The sequence below is a fragment of the Nasonia vitripennis genome, chromosome 3 (genome assembly GCF_009193385.2).
Source record: "Nasonia vitripennis strain AsymCx chromosome 3, Nvit_psr_1.1, whole genome shotgun sequence".
NCBI classification, from domain to species: domain Eukaryota; kingdom Metazoa; phylum Arthropoda; class Insecta; order Hymenoptera; family Pteromalidae; genus Nasonia; species Nasonia vitripennis.
The window spans coordinates 7,249,613-7,269,864 of NC_045759.1; the positions used below are offsets into that span (position 1 = coordinate 7,249,613).

The 20,252-nt window shown below is 45.5% G+C and overlaps 2 protein-coding genes across 18 annotated transcripts in view; one reads left to right on the forward strand and one right to left on the reverse strand.

Moving 5' to 3' along the window:
• Positions 1 to 20,252, forward strand: part of LOC103317445 (dystrophin, isoforms A/C/F/G/H) — a 218,745-nt gene that overhangs the window by 113,003 nt on the left and 85,490 nt on the right. The window lies entirely within an intron of this gene.
• LOC100313520 (gram-negative bacteria-binding protein 2) lies at positions 11,107 to 13,826 on the reverse strand. Its single transcript, XM_008215396.4, has 9 exons — positions 13,536 to 13,826; positions 13,239 to 13,466; positions 13,056 to 13,163; positions 12,751 to 12,978; positions 12,458 to 12,678; positions 12,245 to 12,378; positions 11,669 to 12,161; positions 11,493 to 11,594; positions 11,107 to 11,410 (listed from the first exon to the last, which is right to left on the reverse strand). The coding sequence occupies exons 1-9, from the start codon at positions 13,666 to 13,668 to the stop codon at positions 11,309 to 11,311; spliced, it is 1,749 nt and encodes a 582-aa protein (XP_008213618.1). The 5' UTR covers positions 13,669 to 13,826; the 3' UTR covers positions 11,107 to 11,308.

The following is a 20,252-nucleotide window of genomic DNA, read 5'->3' on the forward strand; positions in this document are numbered from 1 at the left end:
CGAAGTCGATCTCAACGAAATTCGAAGACTACCGCGCGAGAGGGAGAGGAATTCGCCGAGTGTACAGCGCTGGCGTTTGTTCGCGAGGCCTCAGGCGATAGCTCGCGAAACTCCGCTCGTTGTCGAAGCTTCCTGCGGATCGTGTAGTGTCGCACTAATGCTCCTTTTGCCGGAGTTCGCAGCCGCGAAGTCGCGCGAGAGCGTTTGGCTCCTCGATTTCCCGAGGCTATGCTGTCGCTGTACTGAACCAAGCTTGTGGACGGAGAAGTCGAGAGGTGTAGGCTTCGATCTGTACTGATGGAGGATGTTTACCAAGCTTGTTATTTAAAATTCTCATTCGTTGTACAACGAACAACGTACCCCGAGTGAATCAGTAGTAACTGTCGGTTCAGGTCAGACACTGCGTGGACGAATCTCGACACACCTAAAAACGCATTAAAATTCCGAATCCCTCGCTAAGAGCCGCGGCCAGCGTTAATAACACAGCGCTGTGTACAAAGCAGCAAACGAACAAGCACCGCTGCACCCCACTTACAAATTCAATTCTCTCTCGGAGCAGCAGCAGCAGCAGTGGCAGCGTCCGGGCCTCGAAATTTCATCGCTCTCGCAGCCGTCGCTCATTTATTCACGCCGCGCCCTAGTCTTCTCCTCCCATCCGCGTAATTCTTCCAGCTTGTCTCTCTCCGCTTCGTTAGCCGCATACTCGCGCGCGAAATCAACGGTGTCAATTACTCCTCTCTCTCTCTCTCTCTCTCTCTCTCTCTCTCTCTCTCTCTCTCTCTCGCTATGCGACAAAGAAGCCGAAGAAGTGTAACACGCGTCCGTGTACCAGCCGCAAAAACGCTCGTCGAGGACATAACGGAAGGGCCGAGCTTTAATATGAATTGCGTATTAATAACGAACTAACCGAGAGAGAGAGAGAGAGAGAGAGAGAGAGAGAGAGAGAGAGAGAGAGAGGAGGGGTGTAGGAGTAGGAGGAAGCCGCCGCTAGCGGCGCGCGGCCGTTGCTGCTGCAGTTATTATTATTTATCGGGGTGATTAATTCCAGCCGCTGTTGCGGCGAGCCGCGCACCTGCGCCTTTCCGCGCCGGCGCAACGCTCTCTCTGTCGTTAATTTTCTCTAGCCTGTCGCACACTCGCTCTCGCGCACGGCTGCGAGAGTGAATTCGCAGTTTTACCGACTGAAATTGCAGCGCGCACGGCCTATGATTATGATTGGATTATTAAAGTTTTATGAATTTTCCGCGAGTTTAGAGCTCGCGAGCGAGAGCGCGGCTGCTTTATGGGCCGTGAAAAATTTGACGACGGCTTGCTGCTACCTCGATACTCGCGTGTTTATTTATCGCTCGTGATTTGTCAGCGCGCGTGGGGCTGTGTTTTGGGGGAAATTAATTCGTCAAACCTACGGGTTTAACTCGGATTATCCAAACGAAGTTGATGCTCGAGATTGCGGAGGGTGTAATCGTAGACACACTGCACACGCGTTGTTTACTTACTATTTTTTCGTTCTCGAGTTTCTCATTTGTACTCTTCGCTTCTGTACTCCATTTCACACTTTCTCTCCCTCTATACCCCTCTATTCAGTTTCTACTTCGTTTTCTTCTGTCTCCCTCTGGAGAGCAGCACACCTGATTATTATCGCCTTGTTTCTCTTTATTTCTCTGCCTCGCCGCCTCTTATTTTCGACCGTATACACAGGACGATAAAATTGGTGGCTTCGCGCGCGCGCACCACTGGAAAAAGTCCCGCACCTGGTTAACTCTTTTTCCGAGGCAGAGTGAGACTATCTACTCCCCCGATATATATATATATATATATATATATATTTTTTTTTTTCGCCCCGGGATTTTATGATTTTTCGCGCGACGCGACGTTCATCGCGCCGTTTTTTACGATTTTTCTATATCGTTTTGTTGCGCCCGAGCGGAAATAAATTGGAACACAAAAATGTGTACGTATATATATTTCTCGAAATTGAAAAAAGCCGATTTCGTCGAAACAGCTTTTTTTACGATGAGCAATAATTATTTTTCGCACACGCGTATACATTTGGTCTATTCGTTCAATATGATATCGAAATAATTCGGCCTCGGTCGTGTGGCTCTCTCCCTTTTCCAATTATTCAATTGGATTCGGTCGCATGAAATAATTAGTTTACTCTGTCCGGGTGATACATTTTTAATCCTCGTTCTCAGAGTGCGAGCTGTTCATTTAAATGAGAGCCTCTCTGTAATTGTTATTTATCGGCCCTCCACTGCCATTAATATCATTAGCGATTCTGGAAATATATAATTTAAATTCTGCGAAATCAGTGCGCATAACGAATGCACTCGAGAGTACTGCACTCGTATACTGTATATTATGCACAAAATACGCGCCTTTTTTCACCTCCAATTTCCCGGCTTGATCATATTTATCGCCTTATTATAATTCGCTTATTGTTGCGCAGCCCGTTGTACTGTTACACCCCCTCGAATCATCGAATTGGTGCCGCGCAATGAGAGAAAATGTAAAAATAAACTTGCGGCGTCGTTATACTCGAGGCTTTATTACTAGACTTTACGGCTCCGTGTGCGTGTGTGTAAAATATTTTACACGACGAGCGAGAGGCAGCCTTTTTATTATACGCGGCCGTTTTGTAATATTTTTCAAGACACTATATGCAGTGAAAGTTTTAACGTTTGTCATAATACCGCAATAAATACACGAAGCGAACATTGGAACAGGCGGCGCGTGAGTTATAATGTGGATTTCCCACGAGTGTCGTATTAGCGTAACACGAGGGAGGGAAGGGGACGGGGGATGCGATGTTGGCGCGCGAGCTCGATATCGTGGAAAAATATCAGGGCTATAATTAAATTTTATCGACGCTTTTGGCCCGGCACTGCAGGCTGCATGTCCTGTGTGCGTCGATTTAATTTAAATAGTTATTTCGATGCGGGCCGTCGAAACGCTGGAAAATTATTATTCGTCGAAGAAACTATAAATCGCGTCGCGGTATATTGTGGCGGGAAATTCAAATATCTTCCCTACCGCGATATTTAGATTGATATGAAACGCAAACTCGGATGAGGTTTGCTCTTCTTCGCAATTTCGAAATTGCAATATCAATCTTTATGCGAAAGTCTGACGACGACGTTTCTTACATACATTTCAATTTTAAAACGTGGACATTTTCAAGGAAAAGCTACACCGTCAGCACAATCTGCAACAATCTGAATACCTCGTTTCATATGCGCCTCTCGATCCTCTTCTAATAGCGCAAATATCCGAAATTCCCATCCGCATCGGGCACAGCTCGTGTATCCAAAATTCCGTCCCTGCAAATTAATCCATCCCCCGCCGAAAGCCGCACGCATCCACGCACTCGTCATCGCCTCGTATTCTCTCCGCCGCAACAGGGAAAACGTTTCTCCTCTAAACCCATCGCCACACGTCGGCGCCGCAGAGTAGACAGTAGCCTAATGAAATTATTTGCCACGTATGCCCCAAAGATAGTTTCAAAAGCTCGCGGAGCCGAGAGCTATGTGTGCGAGCTTCGAGGTTGTTGGCCTGAGAAAGAGAGGCTACATGTAAACAGAGATATAGGGTATGTGACTTGCAGGATATAGAGACTCTTTTTTTCTCTTTCTAATGGGTGCATGTAACATTCTGTAACATAACAACTTTGTTCCTTCGCTCAATGCAGCTGGAAAGTTTCCATCGACTGATTAAAAACCCTCGATGATGATGATGATGATGATGGTGATAACAAACTCTTCGGCAGTTCTCGTATAGCCATCGAGAGTTCTTTGACATAAGAGCGAAAAGTAGGCCAGCTCGGGTTTTCTGAAAATCAAGCTTCGAACGCGCAGTGTAAAGCTTAGTGATTAATGCCTCCCCTTTTGACAAGCGCTCGCGTCGTTCAACAAGTTTTTCGCTCTATTAGCTACACTTTTAATCGCGTTTCTTCAGCAAATTCGTTAACGGATTATTTAACTGGTGTTTCAAAGAGAGCTTGCAGCCGTAATCGTCGGGCGAGATTATCACCCTTTTCACTCACTCTCTCTCGCATAAAATCGAGAGTAGCGTCCATTCAGGACGAGTTAATAGCGCGAACTTTTTTCCCGCGTTCTGCGCACGACCCGTCGCTCGAATTAACGTTCGATTGACTTTTGAAAATTCCCGATCGCTCGAGGACCCTCTAGCGGCGCACTCGAGAGATTTAAATGAAATAACGTCACGGCGATGCGTACAACTCGCAGCTTTTAATCGTCGATTAGAGAGATGTGATTCACACGCGGCTACGTATGTATATAAATCGATCTATCGTCGGTTAATTGCGATATAAGCTTCAAGCTCACCAGGTATATACGTATATCTGCGCAGACCTAATGACAAACGTTCGCAATTACCTCACGCTTGGCCTGATCCCCCGATAATCTTCGATCCGCAATTAAAGTAGGCATTACTCACCGTATACCTTCCGAGGACATCTTGCGAGCCTGCAGTCGGAGATAAAAAATAGTTTAAACGACGCGACGATTAAGGCCTCGCATGCCCCGGCTGATACGCCCGTATATACCTAAGCGTCGTCGCAATGGAAAGAAGCAGCTCAGGAGAGAGAGAGAGGAAAAAGAAGAAGTATAAAGACAATGAGACGACGGCGCTTGCAAGGTGCGCCTAAGAGATAGGGACGTTGCCGCTGCAGACGACGCGTACAGGGGTGTGCAATGCGAGGTGCGCGTTAAACGTCGCGCTTTAGCTCGAGAAGGAGACGACTTGATACACGCGCGAGTTTAAGTCGCTGTTTTCGCGTCTGCGAGCAGCTTTTTTTCCTGCGAATTCTCGCGTATAACGAGTCCCTTTCCTGCCTCAATTATAAATATTTGTTCTCTCTCTCTCTCTCTCTCTCTCTCTCTCTCTCTCTCTCTCTCACGCGCGTGTCTCGGAAATTTTCCTCGGAAGAAAGTTACGCATCTCTCAGGGCAATGGGGCCAACAAAACCAGATTGAAAAAAGAGAGCTTCCACACGAGCCTCCCCTTAACAATATCCGAGCAGCGCGTGCACAGTAGGAGAAAACGCGCGGACAAAAAGCAAGGATGAGCAAGAGAGAGCTTGCGAGGAGATCAGGTAAAAAGGATGAGAGCTAGGCGGAGATAGAGAGAAGAATGCGAGCGAGCTTGCCCGGGCAAAAAAGCGAGAAAACGCGTGTACTATGGTACACAAGGGGGGAGGAGAAGCTAGATGGTATAGGCTGAGGGGAAAAAAACGACTCGGCTTTTCTCGGCCTCAAGTACGCTTTTAGTCGTCGGCCGACAATGAAACCCCCCTCGGACGGGACTTTAGCGTTGTTTAGCGCAAAATGCTCGCCCGTGACAATGAGCTTTCTCTTCCTTTTATCCTACCCTCGTGTCTTCGGCTTCTCCGAAGACGTACGTCTATACCCCGGAGGTGTCGGTCGCGTACTACGTGTTGACGCCTCTCGGAATTTTTCAGTGTAACATCTGAAAATTGCGAAGAGGAAAAAAACACACCGTATCATTTCAGCTTTTCAATCTCCTATCCAGACAAACGCGCGTCTGTTTCTCTCGCGTTTTCCGAGGGGAAACATTCCTTCCTCTGCAAGCGCGGAGATTGCGCCGGGAAAATTCATGCAGGTGCCTCTTGCGAGAGAGGGGAGGCAGCTGTGTTGTGCATAGAATTTTTTTTTTCGTGGGGTAAGGGGAAGGGAACCTGGTGTCTAGGATGGTCGTGTAATGATTTTATTCATTCCTTGAATAAATAATTCCTTCCGTGAATCATTTAGCGCATCCACTCGAAATAATCAAGCGTTAGATTCTCCGCCCGCAGGAATATTCTTTCCTTCAGCCGCAGCTAATCCATCCGACTTAAAAGTGAAGGGCGTAAACGCCAGCTCCAGCGTTAAACGTCGTCCGTCACACATGCACATACACACTCGCGCGAGCTCTGTCGTCCAGGATTAGAAAAGAGGCGGTTTTATCCTTCTCCGCGCGGTTATGCAATTTCAAGCGGGCGCTTTAATCATCGCGCGCGGCTTTTCATGCATTATGAGCGCGTTATATTCCGGACTAATTTACTGCTTGCTTTCGGTCAATGAGCTACTCCCTCTTCTTTTCATCAAATCGCGCATACGCATTCAAAATAGCGCTGAAATTCCACGTGAAAAGACCCTTCAATTCCGTTGAAAAAAAAATAAAGTATATGTACGCCCCTCGTCATTTTAATTAACATTTATACGTCGCAAGCTTCTCAACCGCGCGCTCGCGCTTTATTTGGGTTAATCGCGAAAAAGAAAAGCGTGTCACAGCACAGCGCTGGGCTCGTTCCTCTCGAGGGGAAAGTGAAGAAAATTGCCATCCCTCTCTGCCTGAATCGATATCCAATAATCAGTGCAGGAGCACACGTATAACCCCCGCGCAATATCGTGATTAACGCAATACTAGCTTGACTTTATGACGTCACCATACACTTACGATGTATTATTTGAACTAGTAAGTCGGTGTGTATGAAGAGAAAGTTAAATATTCGCGAACTCGCTTAATCGCGAATTCGCGCGCGTATATTTCGAGTAATTGTTATCGGCGCAAACTTGTCACGCGCGAGTTTCGCGTTACTCGCTGCTGCTTTATCTTCGACGACTGCGACGACTCTGTGAAGAAGAAAACTAGACGAGCGAAACTTGACGAATCATGCCAGTAGAGAACAAAACTAATTTCCGACTCTTTAGGCGAGAGAACAAAGGGCGGATGAATCGAATAATCTCTTAAACACCGAACTGTCGAGCCTTTGCAGAACTAGTATGTAATTTACAAATTGGCGTCGATCAAGATCTGATCAGGCCGAAATTTGCGTAAGGATATGATAAGGAGACGAGCGTTATGCAGTCGCGGCTCTAATGTGACAATTTGAATCATGCGTGATTCCGGTTTAATGCGACACGGGCGACGTATGTGTGATATCCCATTATCATATAACATCGAACGTAAACAGCCGAACGTACGTAAAATCCTTTTATTACAATTGCGTATCCTCGTGCAGTAGATTAGACACGTGCTTTTGGAGCTGGCGATTTATTGGGAATATCGCGCGCGGAGAGAGTGAAATAGGCCAAGAAATATGGCGAAATTGATTTCAACTCGAGTCGACTGTTTGATATTCAATTCAGTTCTAACGTCGGTTAGATAACTTCTCTCTCTCTCTCTCTCTCTCTCTCTCTCTCTCTCTCTCTCTCGCGCCGTCGTGGCGTCGGGGAGTGTATATATAACGCTGGCCAGGAATCAGCTCACGAAGTCGAGTGGTTGTGTTCCCCGAATTAATAGACAATTCAAGTTTCGAATCGATTTTCCGCTCCAGGCTCGCTGCGCGCGTTCTGTTTGTTCTTTGTGATAAATACGCGTTGTCGTGATGTAATTTTCGACTGCGTATTGTTCTTCGAGTGAGTTTAACGAAATCCACGGAGAGACGACGACGAATTCGTTAGATTCGCGACTTGAATTTAATTTCACGATGACGCAAAAAGCTCGAGTATCCCTGTCCAATCGACAATCGCTCGCGTCGTCCCAAGAGGCACAGAGGATTTGTGTATAGAACGCACTGCACCCACGCGACCGTCGGGAATTCTGATTAGCGATTTACGATCTTCCGAATTCACGACGTCCCTTCTTATACGCCGACGCGCCAGAACTGTCCGACTGTCTCTAAGTTACCCGCGAGTCTAGGCAAATCCTATCAGGAGTACTTAGACTTCCCTGCCCCGGTTGTTACAACTGACGGCTGTGGTTCTTGTAACCTATCGCCCCTACAGCTGTGTAACACGTGTTTGCTCGCCTTTATCGAAGCTCGTGGGCGGATTCATTTACGTACACGTTTACGCGAAAGAAAGCGAGTATGTGATTTTCCGAGCAAACAGCTAATGGAACTGCTGTTTTTCGTCGCGTCGACGAGTTTTACAAGCCGCTCGAGTTGATCTACTTGAAGTAAATAATGCAGAACGGCGTAAACACGAAGGAAAAACTTTAATCACGTTCTGGGAGAGGGCAATTGAATCGTCGACGGCCGTTTAGCGAATTCCGCCAATAAAAACTTTTCCTCCATACCTACAGCTCCATCCCCCCGCAACTTAACGACGACGATAAAACAGAGCAGAGAGAGAGAGAGAGAGAGAGAGAGAGAGAGTGGGGGGGGGGGGAGAGCGTTTGTTTCCTTGTTTTGGTCCGGCTCTTGAAAATTTGTCACCGGATTCTTTCTCTTCTTCCCTTGGCCTCTCTCTCTCTCTCTCTCTCTCTCTCTCTCTCTCTCTCTCTCTCTCTCGCTCGTTGCGCGTAGCAGCAGTAGCAGCCTTGGCACTGCTCCAGATTTTCGGCCGAGGGTTAGCGGCCTAATGTCACACGGATTTATGCCTTGCTGTTATTTCTTTAACGGTGCTGGCTCGAAAAGCTCAAACGACCAGAGTCATACGTCGAGTTATTACGCTGGAGAGGAAGAGGTATTATTTTTAGGCTTGCATCTCTGCGCGCGGGATGAAAAATCGATTTGTTGATGGAAATAGATGAGGAATTCGGTCGCGAAATTGATGTCGTTTGAATGTGCCTTCGTTCTCGTAAGCTAGATGGATCGGGAGGAATGACCTGGTGCTTTAAAGGCTTCGCAAATATTGGTATATTTATCTTGTAAAACAATACGATCATGGAGCCATCGGTTAAATAATGACTACAACGGGTGAAATGTTGACCGTCTGAGTCGCTCCATTGTTCACCAGAAATAGCGCAATGTCATTGGAGTAAAAACAAAGGCATCGCGTTACTATCTCTCCCCACTTATCACTCGACCCATCAACAATAACCATACCATTTGAAACCCAACCCCAGTATAACACTTATCCCGACCTCACCAAATCACTCCTAGTTTTTGCTTCTCTCTCTCTCACACACACACGTCTTACTGAGCTCTCTCAGAGCGCACGCGACAAGTTCACGATCCACACGGTTCGCAAACCCCTCGGCTAATTCTGGCGCTTGGCCTCCCCCTAATTTACAGTAAATCAGTGCGCGCACTCGAGAGCTCCGGCGAATTATACGAGGAGAGCTTGAGGAGGCAGAGAGTGAGCTTGCGCCGGAGGCTGCAGCGCGTGCGATGCGTCGACTGGTTATAAATGGCTTCATTTTGATGCTCGAGTTTTTAACTGCGAGTTGACGGCTTTTCTACGCACACTATACGCGCACTGTTTAGAGAATATTCGGATCGATCGTTGATCCATATAGAAACATCGACATCTCAATAATCGTTACTAATAAAGCTTCGTCTTTTCTGTTTCAGGTGAGTGTCACACACTATCTAAATCCCCTTCAACTCGACCAAACGAGCAATTAGGTGAGTCCCACATCAAAAGAGCTGATCCCAAGCTATGCGAAACCCTCCTATCGCCAAAAATAACCCAAACGTGGACCGAAGCAATCCCAAAGCTCGTCCGAGCAATATCAAGTCCATTCAGGGACTCGACGTGCGAATATGCGCGGCCCATACATCAATGCCTCCAACTTCCAGTCGTTCTATCTCACTCGAAAGTCACGTCATGCCTCGAACTCTTGTGCATCAACTCGCCTATACGTGCATAACATCGAACTAGCGCTAAATAGACGAGGCAATCGCGTGTGTCCAGTATAGTATAGTCCACACGTGCAGGGTGAGAGAGAGAGAGAGAGAGAGAGAGAGAGAGAGAGAGAGAGAGAGAGAGAGAGAAGGAAAGCGAGCGGCGGCTAATTAAGAGGAGATTAGTATGGCGCGCTCGGGATTTGCATTCGCCAAAGTTTCCGGTATAGGGAGATCGGTACAGAGACCACTTGCACGGATGCAGCAGACTGCATAATTATGCGAGTTTCTCTCTCGCTGGTCATCTTCTCTCCCTCTCCCTGCTATACTTACTTTTTCTCGGGAGGAGGAAGTTTTGGCGCAGAAGCGCCGTTTAATCGCCGCGCGATAGTTCCAACTTGTACGTGCGCGCTCGAACGTTTATTTTGATTATCTCGTCCTTTGTTCTTGGACTCTTTGCTTTTCTCTCACTCTAGTGTACCTGACTCTCTTTCTTCGTTGTCGCAGTTGTATCGATACTTGGAAAATCGATGCCGTGTATGTATAGGCACTCGTTTTGTCATCGATATGCAGCCACGATTTCGTTTACGGACAAAGAAGTCGAGCGTGAAAGGCTTTTAAATTAATCAGGCCGTATAATCTGTCGTACGCTTGTTATCCTCTTCGCGTGTAGCGCTTTTTTCGTATCATTTTCTCGAATATACGTGCGGCTGTACTGGAGCGTGCGTCGGATTGCGAAACTTTGCGGGTCTGCCGCGGCTAATGAAAGCCTCCGCTATACGCCGTCTCTGTGTGGGTATATGGCACACGCTCGGACCTTCGTACTGCGCTGGATGTTAATTATTCATAAAAATCATGAATACAACATAGGGGTTCGTCTGGACGTGGATTGAGAGTAAACGTCAATGTACGTGTAGCTTCAAAGTTTTGGTTAGGCAATAATGCTAGCATATGCATACAATTTTGGTAAAAACATGTCGTGCGAGATAATGAGTGCACGCGTACTTCATGATAATTTTATCATTATCATCGAGTGGATGTATCAAGTAGGACGGATTTTTGGACGCATAACATTTGCGCTCTATGAATAAAGCACCAAATTCGCAGGTGTTCGGATAAAAATAAGCGCAAAATTTAATCTTCTGGCTTGTTATTGACTTTGGTATACAGCACAATCCTCATTATTCTTCATTGTTCAAATGATAAAATGCGCAGCATTAATTTCGCACTGATAAGAGCGTTTTGGCGGGAAAATTGATTTTGATAACGTTGAATTATCATATATAATTATATAGTTTGGCTACTTTTCCTTATAAAGAGGAAACAGTGCTTAATATATAATTTTACCGAGAGAGAGAGAGAGAGAGAGAGAGAGAGAGAGAGAGAGAGAGAGAGAGCGAAAATTCGAGTCCTCACGTACGCCTATGGTCGATGTTCTGGTGTTCTTCCACTGAACCAGTTTTTCACGAGGTTCTAAAGCCTGACTGAGTTTCTGGCGAGTTAGACAGTTCGAATAAAATTTGTTCAATGTTTATTTCAATAATTTATTATAAAAGTTTCTATATACAGCGGTATCGACATTTTGTCGCTTTCTTTATCAATTTGGATCGGTATAAATTCAAGGGTATCTTTTTCATATCATATGCGTAATCTATCCATTTTCTGATAATGGTAATTATCAAGTCAGTTAACCAATTATGAATTATTCAGGTACGTTTATAGCGCCCAAATTTTGACATAGTCCACACTCAGAGAAGTAGCGCCGTTTTGCCAAGTTCCGTACCAAATATCAGTCGTCTTATAAAAGTGGTACATAGCCTATAAAAATTCACAATAATTATTATTAAAACATTAGCTTTGAGTTTGACCTTCTTAACTGATTAATATTGTATGAACTCACCTTAGCTTCGACGTTCCGCCAAGTTTTAGCGAAACCACGACTCACGGACTTGTCTGGAAACTCTGACCGTCCGCCCGCGGCAACACCAAGTGTCAAATAGAACTAATATAAAAAAAAGAATCATTACACATTACTAAATAGTGCATACAGATGGTTTAAACGAATATTTTTCTTACCGGTGTATCACTGGGTAAATTTACGCGCTTATTTCCGTAAACTTGCCCATCAACTTTAAGAACAATCCTACCCGGGCTCCAAATCAACTCGTACACGTGGAAGTTATCCGACCACAATTCCTGGTTATAAATGATGGGTCTGTTCTGGTTATAATTCTCGGATTTTTGTAGATTTAATCCCGTAATGTCACCCCAAAGAAGGTGCCCACCAATATCAGATCCATCCCTGAGTCTTAGTTCAGGATTACCAGCGGATGACGCAATTCGAATTTGAACAACTTCCATGGGTGAACCAGGCATGTTTCTTGCAGGTTCCAAGAGTAATAGGGGATAGATCCATTCACCACGCGGTAATTTTGCTCTTATTTCGACTCGACCGTATTCGAAGTTGATAGAATTCTTAGTGTTGACCCGACCAGAAGTTACAGGCGGTAGGATGTTCCAGCCTCGAGCTTTACTGTAACATTCGGCTGTCAAGAATCGTCCTGTGCAGCTGAAATTGTAATCATCGACCTTAACGTTTTTCCAGGATAAATGCTTGGGATTACGTAAATATTTTTGGTTGTTTATATGTACTTAATCAACGCGAGACTGCCTTCGCGAACAAAGTTGTCACCAAATTCGTTTCTCAGCAACTTAGGGGTGATCATCAGACCATTTTCGACTTTGATGTTCTCAGGTGAATCTCGATAAACGACGAATTCGTAGTCCTTGCAACAAAAATGATTATGATACAAAACTCTGCGATCAAAAATTGTCTATTATGAATAAATAATTAAGGTCTATTACGGGTGATCCAGGATACTGCTCAACAATAGTCCACTGCGACCTCCTTAGCTGGGCCAGATCTCTGAAATCTTCTTTAAAAAGAAGCTGACCAGCACAGGGATTTTTGCTGAAGCCTGTTTTATCGAACAATTTTGTCGTCGAATAAACGCATGGCCGGGGTTTGAAACTCCCACCTTTATTATCCATCTGATGTTGTATTTTACCCTTGTAATTAAAGAAGTCTGAACATGCACATGATCTCAATTCATCATTCTGTTCCAACCGATCATTTAAAAAAAATATTGATACCATACCTGTAACTCTGTGCTCCTGATCTAGCAAGTTATATCCAAGTCGGTTATAAACAACGTGTACCCAGTAGTAAACGATATCATTGCTCTTTAACTTCGTGCTTCTGTCTTCATAAGTCCAGCGACCATTATTAGGCTTCATGATGTCTCGTGCTATGGTACCAGCTTCTAATCCATTGAATGCTTCGTTGAACTTTACGTGGAAAGCTACTAGAGTAATGCCCGGCTCGTCTAAAAATTTGTTTAAACAATGCTATAACAGTAAAACCTCTGTAGTTAAAAGGGGATAGTTTCATATTTAAACTTACCTGGTATGGAAATGCGGATGCCAACAGGCGTTAGCGGTTCGACCAGCGCCTCAGGAACTATGAAATGAGCATTAGTCGTTGGCTTTGAATCCTCGTACTCATAGAAATCTAAAAAATCCACAAATCTATTATCATTCTCCTATACTAATCGATCATTTTGAAAAATCATTATTGATATAGTACCGGTTACTGTATGCTCTTGTTCAAGCAGATTATATCCAAGTCGATTGTAAACAACGTGTACCCAGTAGTAAATAACATCATTTTCATTCAACCTCGTACTTTTGTCCTCATAAGTCCAGCGGCCATTCTTCGGCTTCATGATGTCTCGTGCTATGGTACCAGCCTCAAGTCCATTAAATTCTTGATTGAACTTTACGTGAAAGGCTACCAAGGTAATGCCCGGCTCATCTGCAATTATTTTTTATCTTGATCGTAACAGTAAATTTTTTGCTGTGAGAAGAGATGGATGTAACGTACCTGGTATGGAAATACGGAGGCCAATCGGCTTTAGCGGTTCGACTAGTGCCTCTGGAGGTACATACTGAGCGTTCGAAATATGTGCCGATATCAGGAAAAACAGGAAAAATCGAAAAACCGATAGAGTAAACATATTATTGTGTATCTACTGTGGCAATGGTGCCACAGAGAATGATTTCACTCCAGGATCTATCGAACAGTTTATATAGGCTCGTCGTTGTCGGTATACGTGATTTATCGAAAATGACCGGGAGAGGGATATGAAACTTTTCTGTCAGCATAGGTCAGCTGACCTTAAGCTGACATTATACATGAGCTTCTTCTTATAGATACAGGTGTACAGGCCGTACTGACTTTTTCCTCTGTTTTTCTTTCAAGGAGTAATCTCGTTTAAAGCACCAGTAAATTTTATCGAGAAGTTAAGTATATGTGCACGATTTTTTTAAAAACAAGAGGCTTCGCTCGTGCGCAAACACGAGGCTAAAACTTACGCAAGGCTAAAATCCTACATTTGCACTAGTATAGAATTGTTCTATTTTTGATTATTATTTCCTTGGAGCTTTAAAAATACAGTTAGTCAGATAAGGAAATGATTGTTCAAACTCTGAACAAAAATAATAATAAGTAAGAAAGTTGGTACCCTATTAAAATAAATTGCCATGGATTCATTACTGTCAATGCAAATCAACTGTTTATATAATTTGTTATCTAGAGGAAAACAATTTTTTAAAAGATAACCAAAGTAAAAAGTGAGGCCATTAATTTAAAGTGAGAGTCGTTAAAATCTCATTAATATTGATAAGCCATTGAGCAATTATCAAGAAGAATACACAGATTTTAGAACGACACGTGCGCTTTGTACGGAACATAGATATTTTATACCATTGTAATCTCCGTGAGCTCGAATATATTGATTCAGCTGACTTATGTGATCATCATTGTTATATTCCAGATAAATGCGCGTACAAAGTTAATCGAAATCAATCAACTTTGTACGGTAACGTGAGAGGTACTTTACACTGATCATCATACAAGACACATCAGATTCGATATTTTTCCATGCCGCATGATTCCAATCATTCTATCACGTACAACCGACTAAAGTTTCTAAATTAACGCAGTCCATAAAAAGCTATCCATACAAGAATCTCTAAACTCCTAATAACGATAACGCTAAATATCCGCCTCGGCAACAATCACCTGTAAAATCCTCATCAAGCTTAACGCCACATAGACCTCTCCCCCACTGTGTGTCGGCGTATACATATACCGGTCGCGCGTGTCGGAGCGGCGCATCGCCGAAATTCCAAGGGGACTTGGACGCGCGCAGTCGACTTGACGCGCTGCCGCCGCCGCTGCGCCCGAGCGACTCGTGCCTGCAGCGGCAAACTTTGGAGCCGACTCGCGAATCAACCGACGTGTTTCCCCTCTCTATTCTCGTCTGCTTCGTTCGTGTGCGTGCGCATGTGTGTGTGTATGCGTGTGTGTACGGTTACGTTGCGAGGAGTTTCAAGAGATCTGTCGCTGGTTGCAGAGTTACGCTGTGATTACGTGCGGCTGGTCTGGGTATTCTTGACTTGTGCTTTGCTTGGATGTGTCAAGTTTTTTCTCAGCGACAAGCTTTGTCATGAGAAATCACAGTAGCTATAGTATTTAGCATTTTAAAAAGTTTTATTGGTCGTTACACTAGTAATGCGAAAAAAAATCATCGTTGCAAGCTCGAAACTTCCGCAGAAATCTCCTTTTAGCCCAAATTCCTTCGCTTAAAAAAAAAGAAGCTCATCAGCCCAGCTCTACTTAAGAAACTCCCTCGGAGCCTAAAAAGAAAGCCGCACGGCGACACACAACTTCCTCCCGCGGAAGATTCTTCGAGCGTAATAATTCAGCTTTCTCTCCACACTGCTCGCTCGTCACCGAATATTCATTTCCCTGGGCAAGATTTCCTCTTTCTCCTTATTTCGCCTTTCCTCCAACACTATACGCCGCGCGCGCATTTGCATGCAGTGCTTTAGTTTCGCCCGAGAGAGATATTCCACTTTGCGCCATTATCGCCTCGGCTCTCTCTCTCTCTCTCTCTCTCTCTCTCTTTCTCTCACTATCTCGGAATGATCATGAATATGCGATACAGGAGAGGCCCCGAATGAAAAACTTTGTCGGAGAGGAAAAGTCGCGCCTCCGCTATATAGTGTACACTCGCGCAGGATATATTCATACGTAATGCCGAAGGATTTTTAAAGCTCCTGTAAAGCTTATATATGCACGTCGGGAGAAAGAGAACCGACGGATCGATTACCTGCGCGACTCGAGAAATATACGTGGAATGGAGGTGCAGTGCACTTGAGACGGCTGCTCGGGGCTACTGCTCTTTTATTGAAAGTATAGAGGCTTTCCGCGCGAGCTTTCTTCTCCACCCGCGTTGTTATTTCTTCGAACGCGAGCTTTGAAAGTTCGCGAGCGCGCGATATTTGTATACGTGTAAATGCGGCGCCGATAAATATTCAAAAACAATGCACATAATTCCCGGTTCTCCCTCTCTCTAGCTCAAGTTACATATATAGCAGCACTGCTGCAGCTTATGTCCGGCTCTGAAAGAGTCTGCTGCTCCGGACTCTTCAAAGACCGACTGGTCTCTGCTAATATTTAAGGGCCGCGAGTAGGCTCGCGAGACGCTGGCACTAGAAAAGAGGGAGAGAGTCGGGAAATTGGGTCAATTGAGAGAGGGAGAGCTTTTCAGCCAGCCGCACGGTGATTATTCCGCCAAAGTTTTTAGGCCGATTATTTCTGCGAATGCCAGTAGTGGAAGAGCGTATTTTTTAGTCGCAAAACTTGGCGGCGGTGCAGCATTATTCCGTTTTCTCCGATATAGTGTTTATGGCTAACTTTGCCTTCCATACCGAATTGTCCAATCAAATATTCATACAATGTTCAATAATCTATTGGACGGATTTGAATTATGCATACGCGCTGGCACTCAGGCGGTGATTAAAAATAAACAGCGCGTGTGCAGCATCCCGCACGCATTACGCCACTGAATATCCCATCGTTATGCATCCGAGCGAATAAAGAGCCCGAGAGCAAACTCAAAGAGTCGCTGTCCCAGTAGAGCAGACGCGTCAATTAGCACCTCCGCAAGTCATCGTTATCGGCGTCATTGTCCTCCGGTGAATCGTCGATTCACGTTTCGATAGTTCCGAAGTCTCCAGCTTTTTAGCAACTCGACGCATCCCCGCCCCGTTGAATATTCATGGAAGCGAAGAGCGAGGAAGCATCGTCGCGAGTTTATTGTGACAGAAACACACACAGCCTGTACTGCACTAGTGGCGACGACCTGATTATTTCACATAATGACATTCGTTATCGCCGCGCGGCTCTCCGCCGGCTTTACACGTATCGCGCGGTGAGAATACGCCAAGGGATTATAAGCCGTGCACGAGCGCGTGTGTACATGCATATGTAACTAGAGAAGCTTCTGCAAATAGACAGGTGATTCGAAGGCTGCCTTGTTTGCGGCATGATAATGACGATGATCGATCGCTGTTTGACTTGTGGCCAGATATACATCCGCAGCTGTGGAAAATTCGGCCGTTTCTCCAGCCTCTTACACCGCTGTATACACGAATACACACACGTATATCATGCAATGCTCCGTTCCAATTGCCCGCTTGCGCAGCTGTCGACGGAATGAGAGTTGCAAAGCGGATCCCATTTGTTTCGCTTCGCGAGGAGAAATTGGCTTCGTTCTCAAAGTCTCGGAGAGAGAGAGAGAGAGAGAGAGAGAGAGAGAGAGAGAGAGAGAGAGAGAGAGAGAGAGAGAGAGAGAGAGAGAGAGAGAGAGAGAGAGAGAGAGAGATAACGTCTACGTCGTCGTATCGGAAAAATCAAGTGTAGGTATACCATATTCTCGAGAATAATTCAAAGCTCTCGCGATGCGCGTCACGCGTTTTTCGCCAGCAGTGCACATACATGCACACACAGAGAGCGCATAGAGCATGATCGATCGGCTGCATCGACGACGAGGCTTTTAACGCGCGCGGGCGTGCATGCACGCAGGGCCGAGGAAATTTTCACGGTTGAAGGAATGACGGCTGCCGCCGAGCGCGAGCGACGTAACTCGATTGTCGGCCGATCGATCGACGTGGACACCGTAATGGCCGCCAGGGACAATTACGATATAGGTATGGGTATGGCTGTGCGGACGCTTTTTTTTTTTGAACGAAGATTTCGGGGATATGGATAGCTGCTGCTTGTGCTTGCGCTCGCGTTGACAGCTGTGAGTTTAGAGTTGTTTACGTTTTTAATTTATCACAGTCAAAGAGGAAATTCGAGCAAGTCGAGAAGTAAATAATTCCAGGAAAACTGGATGGAAAGTCGTCGCCCTTAACGGCCGAGTCGTGACAAAAATGTCGCGTCCCGATAAGATGGCGCAGTAGGAAAGCTAAAGTTGCCTGGTTTTATGTACCGTTTCGTCTCTAATTGAGGAAGCGAAATGCCCCCTCTCGCCCTTATCGCGAGTGTTATGTACGTGCTCCCGCGGATTTCATTGCGTTCTTTCGCCGTAAACGCTTTGGCGCAGTAAATATATAACTGGAAAACGAGCTTTTTTTCCGGAAACACGTGGCGCTTCTTAATTTTCACCTTTCTCTTCGTCGCTCCGCCGTTGGTTTATGATTTATAGTACATAAAAGGGGAGGGAAAAAAATCAATAAACGAAAAATAACCGTTGCCGCGCAGCCTCATCCCAACAGCGTAGTCTCTCGCTATTTTCAGCCTCGAGGAGTGTTGGTGCATCGATCGCTGTTAAATTATTTCGAGTGGTCTCATCCATATAAGCGCGAGGGAGCGGCGGACGCCCTAAGGCTGCGCCACTGCAGCTGAGAAAACTGACCTACATCTCGCACCTCGTCGTCGTCTCTACCGATGCCGCGACGCTTCTTCTTCTTCGTCTTCTCAGCTCTTGGGGCGTGTATTTTTTTACGGAGCTGAGAAAACAGCTCTAGGAGGTGTACACGAGGTCGAGTCGAGTTCCTCCGCTGTGTGCGGTTTTATCGGTGTTTCGAAGCTTTTGCAAGGGTGACGGCAGCGGAGGTTCGAAGAGAGGTATGTGTCTTGTTAGACGTGAATTGCGAGGTTTGTCGATTGTTTTGCGAAGAGAGAGAGAGAGAGAGAGAAAGAGAAGTGGGCCGAAAGTGTCGGCTTAATGATGTGAGGAATTTCCCGTCGCCTCTCCGATGTCTCTCGATAAGTGGCTTTGAATTTTCGCTCTGCTCTTCCCGTCCGCGAGATCACGTAAACCGGACACTTATGATCTTCTTTTATTTCACTTGTCCTATCCTCGTGCACCGCCTTATGTACAAAAGCGTCTTACATCGCGTGCAATAATAACCGCCGGTGTATTTTATCTCCGGCGCTGAAATTTTTTCTAAAAATAACATCGCATCGCGCTCGAGCGTCACGAGTCAAGGACTTTTAAGGTTCCGCGTCAATAATTGATGCGCGCGACGCTATAAATACGCGATAAGTCACGGAGTTGCAGTCGATGAAAATTGTTATATAAAAGTACTCGGATTTCTCTAGCTCGATTACACTCGGGCTCTCTGGTGTATCTACGGCAAAGTTGCGCGACGTAATTTATTAATAAACGAGCGATGAATCTCCGAGAGGAGAGAGGGGAAAAAAGAAGATTATTGCGGGTACTATAACGCAGCGAAACAATAATAACACTGTCGGGAGTAACTTGTTAGGACGCGCCGCTGAAATTGCGTCTTTTACGAAGTAAAAACGGGAAAAAGCTTGGGAAAAACGAGGAGGCAATGAACTATACTAGCGCCGCTCGAGAGTCAAGTTCGCGCTGCTGCTGCTGCTGCGAACTGAATCTCGCCGATATTAAGAAACTTTTCATAGCTGCTGCTACTGCAAGAGAGAGAGAGAGAGAGAGAGAGAGAGAGAGAGAGAGAGAGAGAGAGAGAGAGACTCGACCTGCAGTGTGTGCATCGTCCGTCCGAAGCTATCTTCCTACGTATATAGCTCGCCAGGCGAGTAGTGTGAGTCCGCGTTCGGTCGGACAAAGCAGACGGAGCAAGCTTAGTCTGCAGCCCATGGAAGTGAACGACTCGATTGATTTTTTTTATTATTAATTGTAATCGACATTTTCGCAGGATACGTTTCGTCAAACACGTACACCGCACGCTATACGATCGCTTAGCATACGTCTTCTATTCCTTCCATCTACCCGAGAAAACATCCTTCTCGATTAAATTTCCTTCTTGTACATCACCCCGCGATGACTTTTCGCTGGGGGTTCAGTGAAAGGTTACACTTGCGCAGCTCTCTCCACGCGAGTCTCGAGTTCTCCTTCCTATTGGGTCAAGAGGCACAGAGGCGAAGCCGGCTTTAGACGCCGCACACACACCCTCGAAACTCTCTTTTTCAAGACTATGCGTTATTATTATGCGGAAAGGCGATTTTGTTCAAATGACAAAGAAAATTGGTGTAATAAGTTTTCTCATGTTTAGTAATATTTTTCGAAACTCACCCGACGAGCGACGTCAAAGACGATGGGTATATACACGACATTGCAAGAGAGAGAGAGAGAGAGAGAGAGCCTTCTAATTAGACTGGGTTTATAAGGCTCTCGAAAATATTTCCAAAGAAAAGCAGGAAAATTTCGCGCGGGAGCCACTCAAGCCCCGCAATATACGCGCGTAAGGAGGAGCTTTC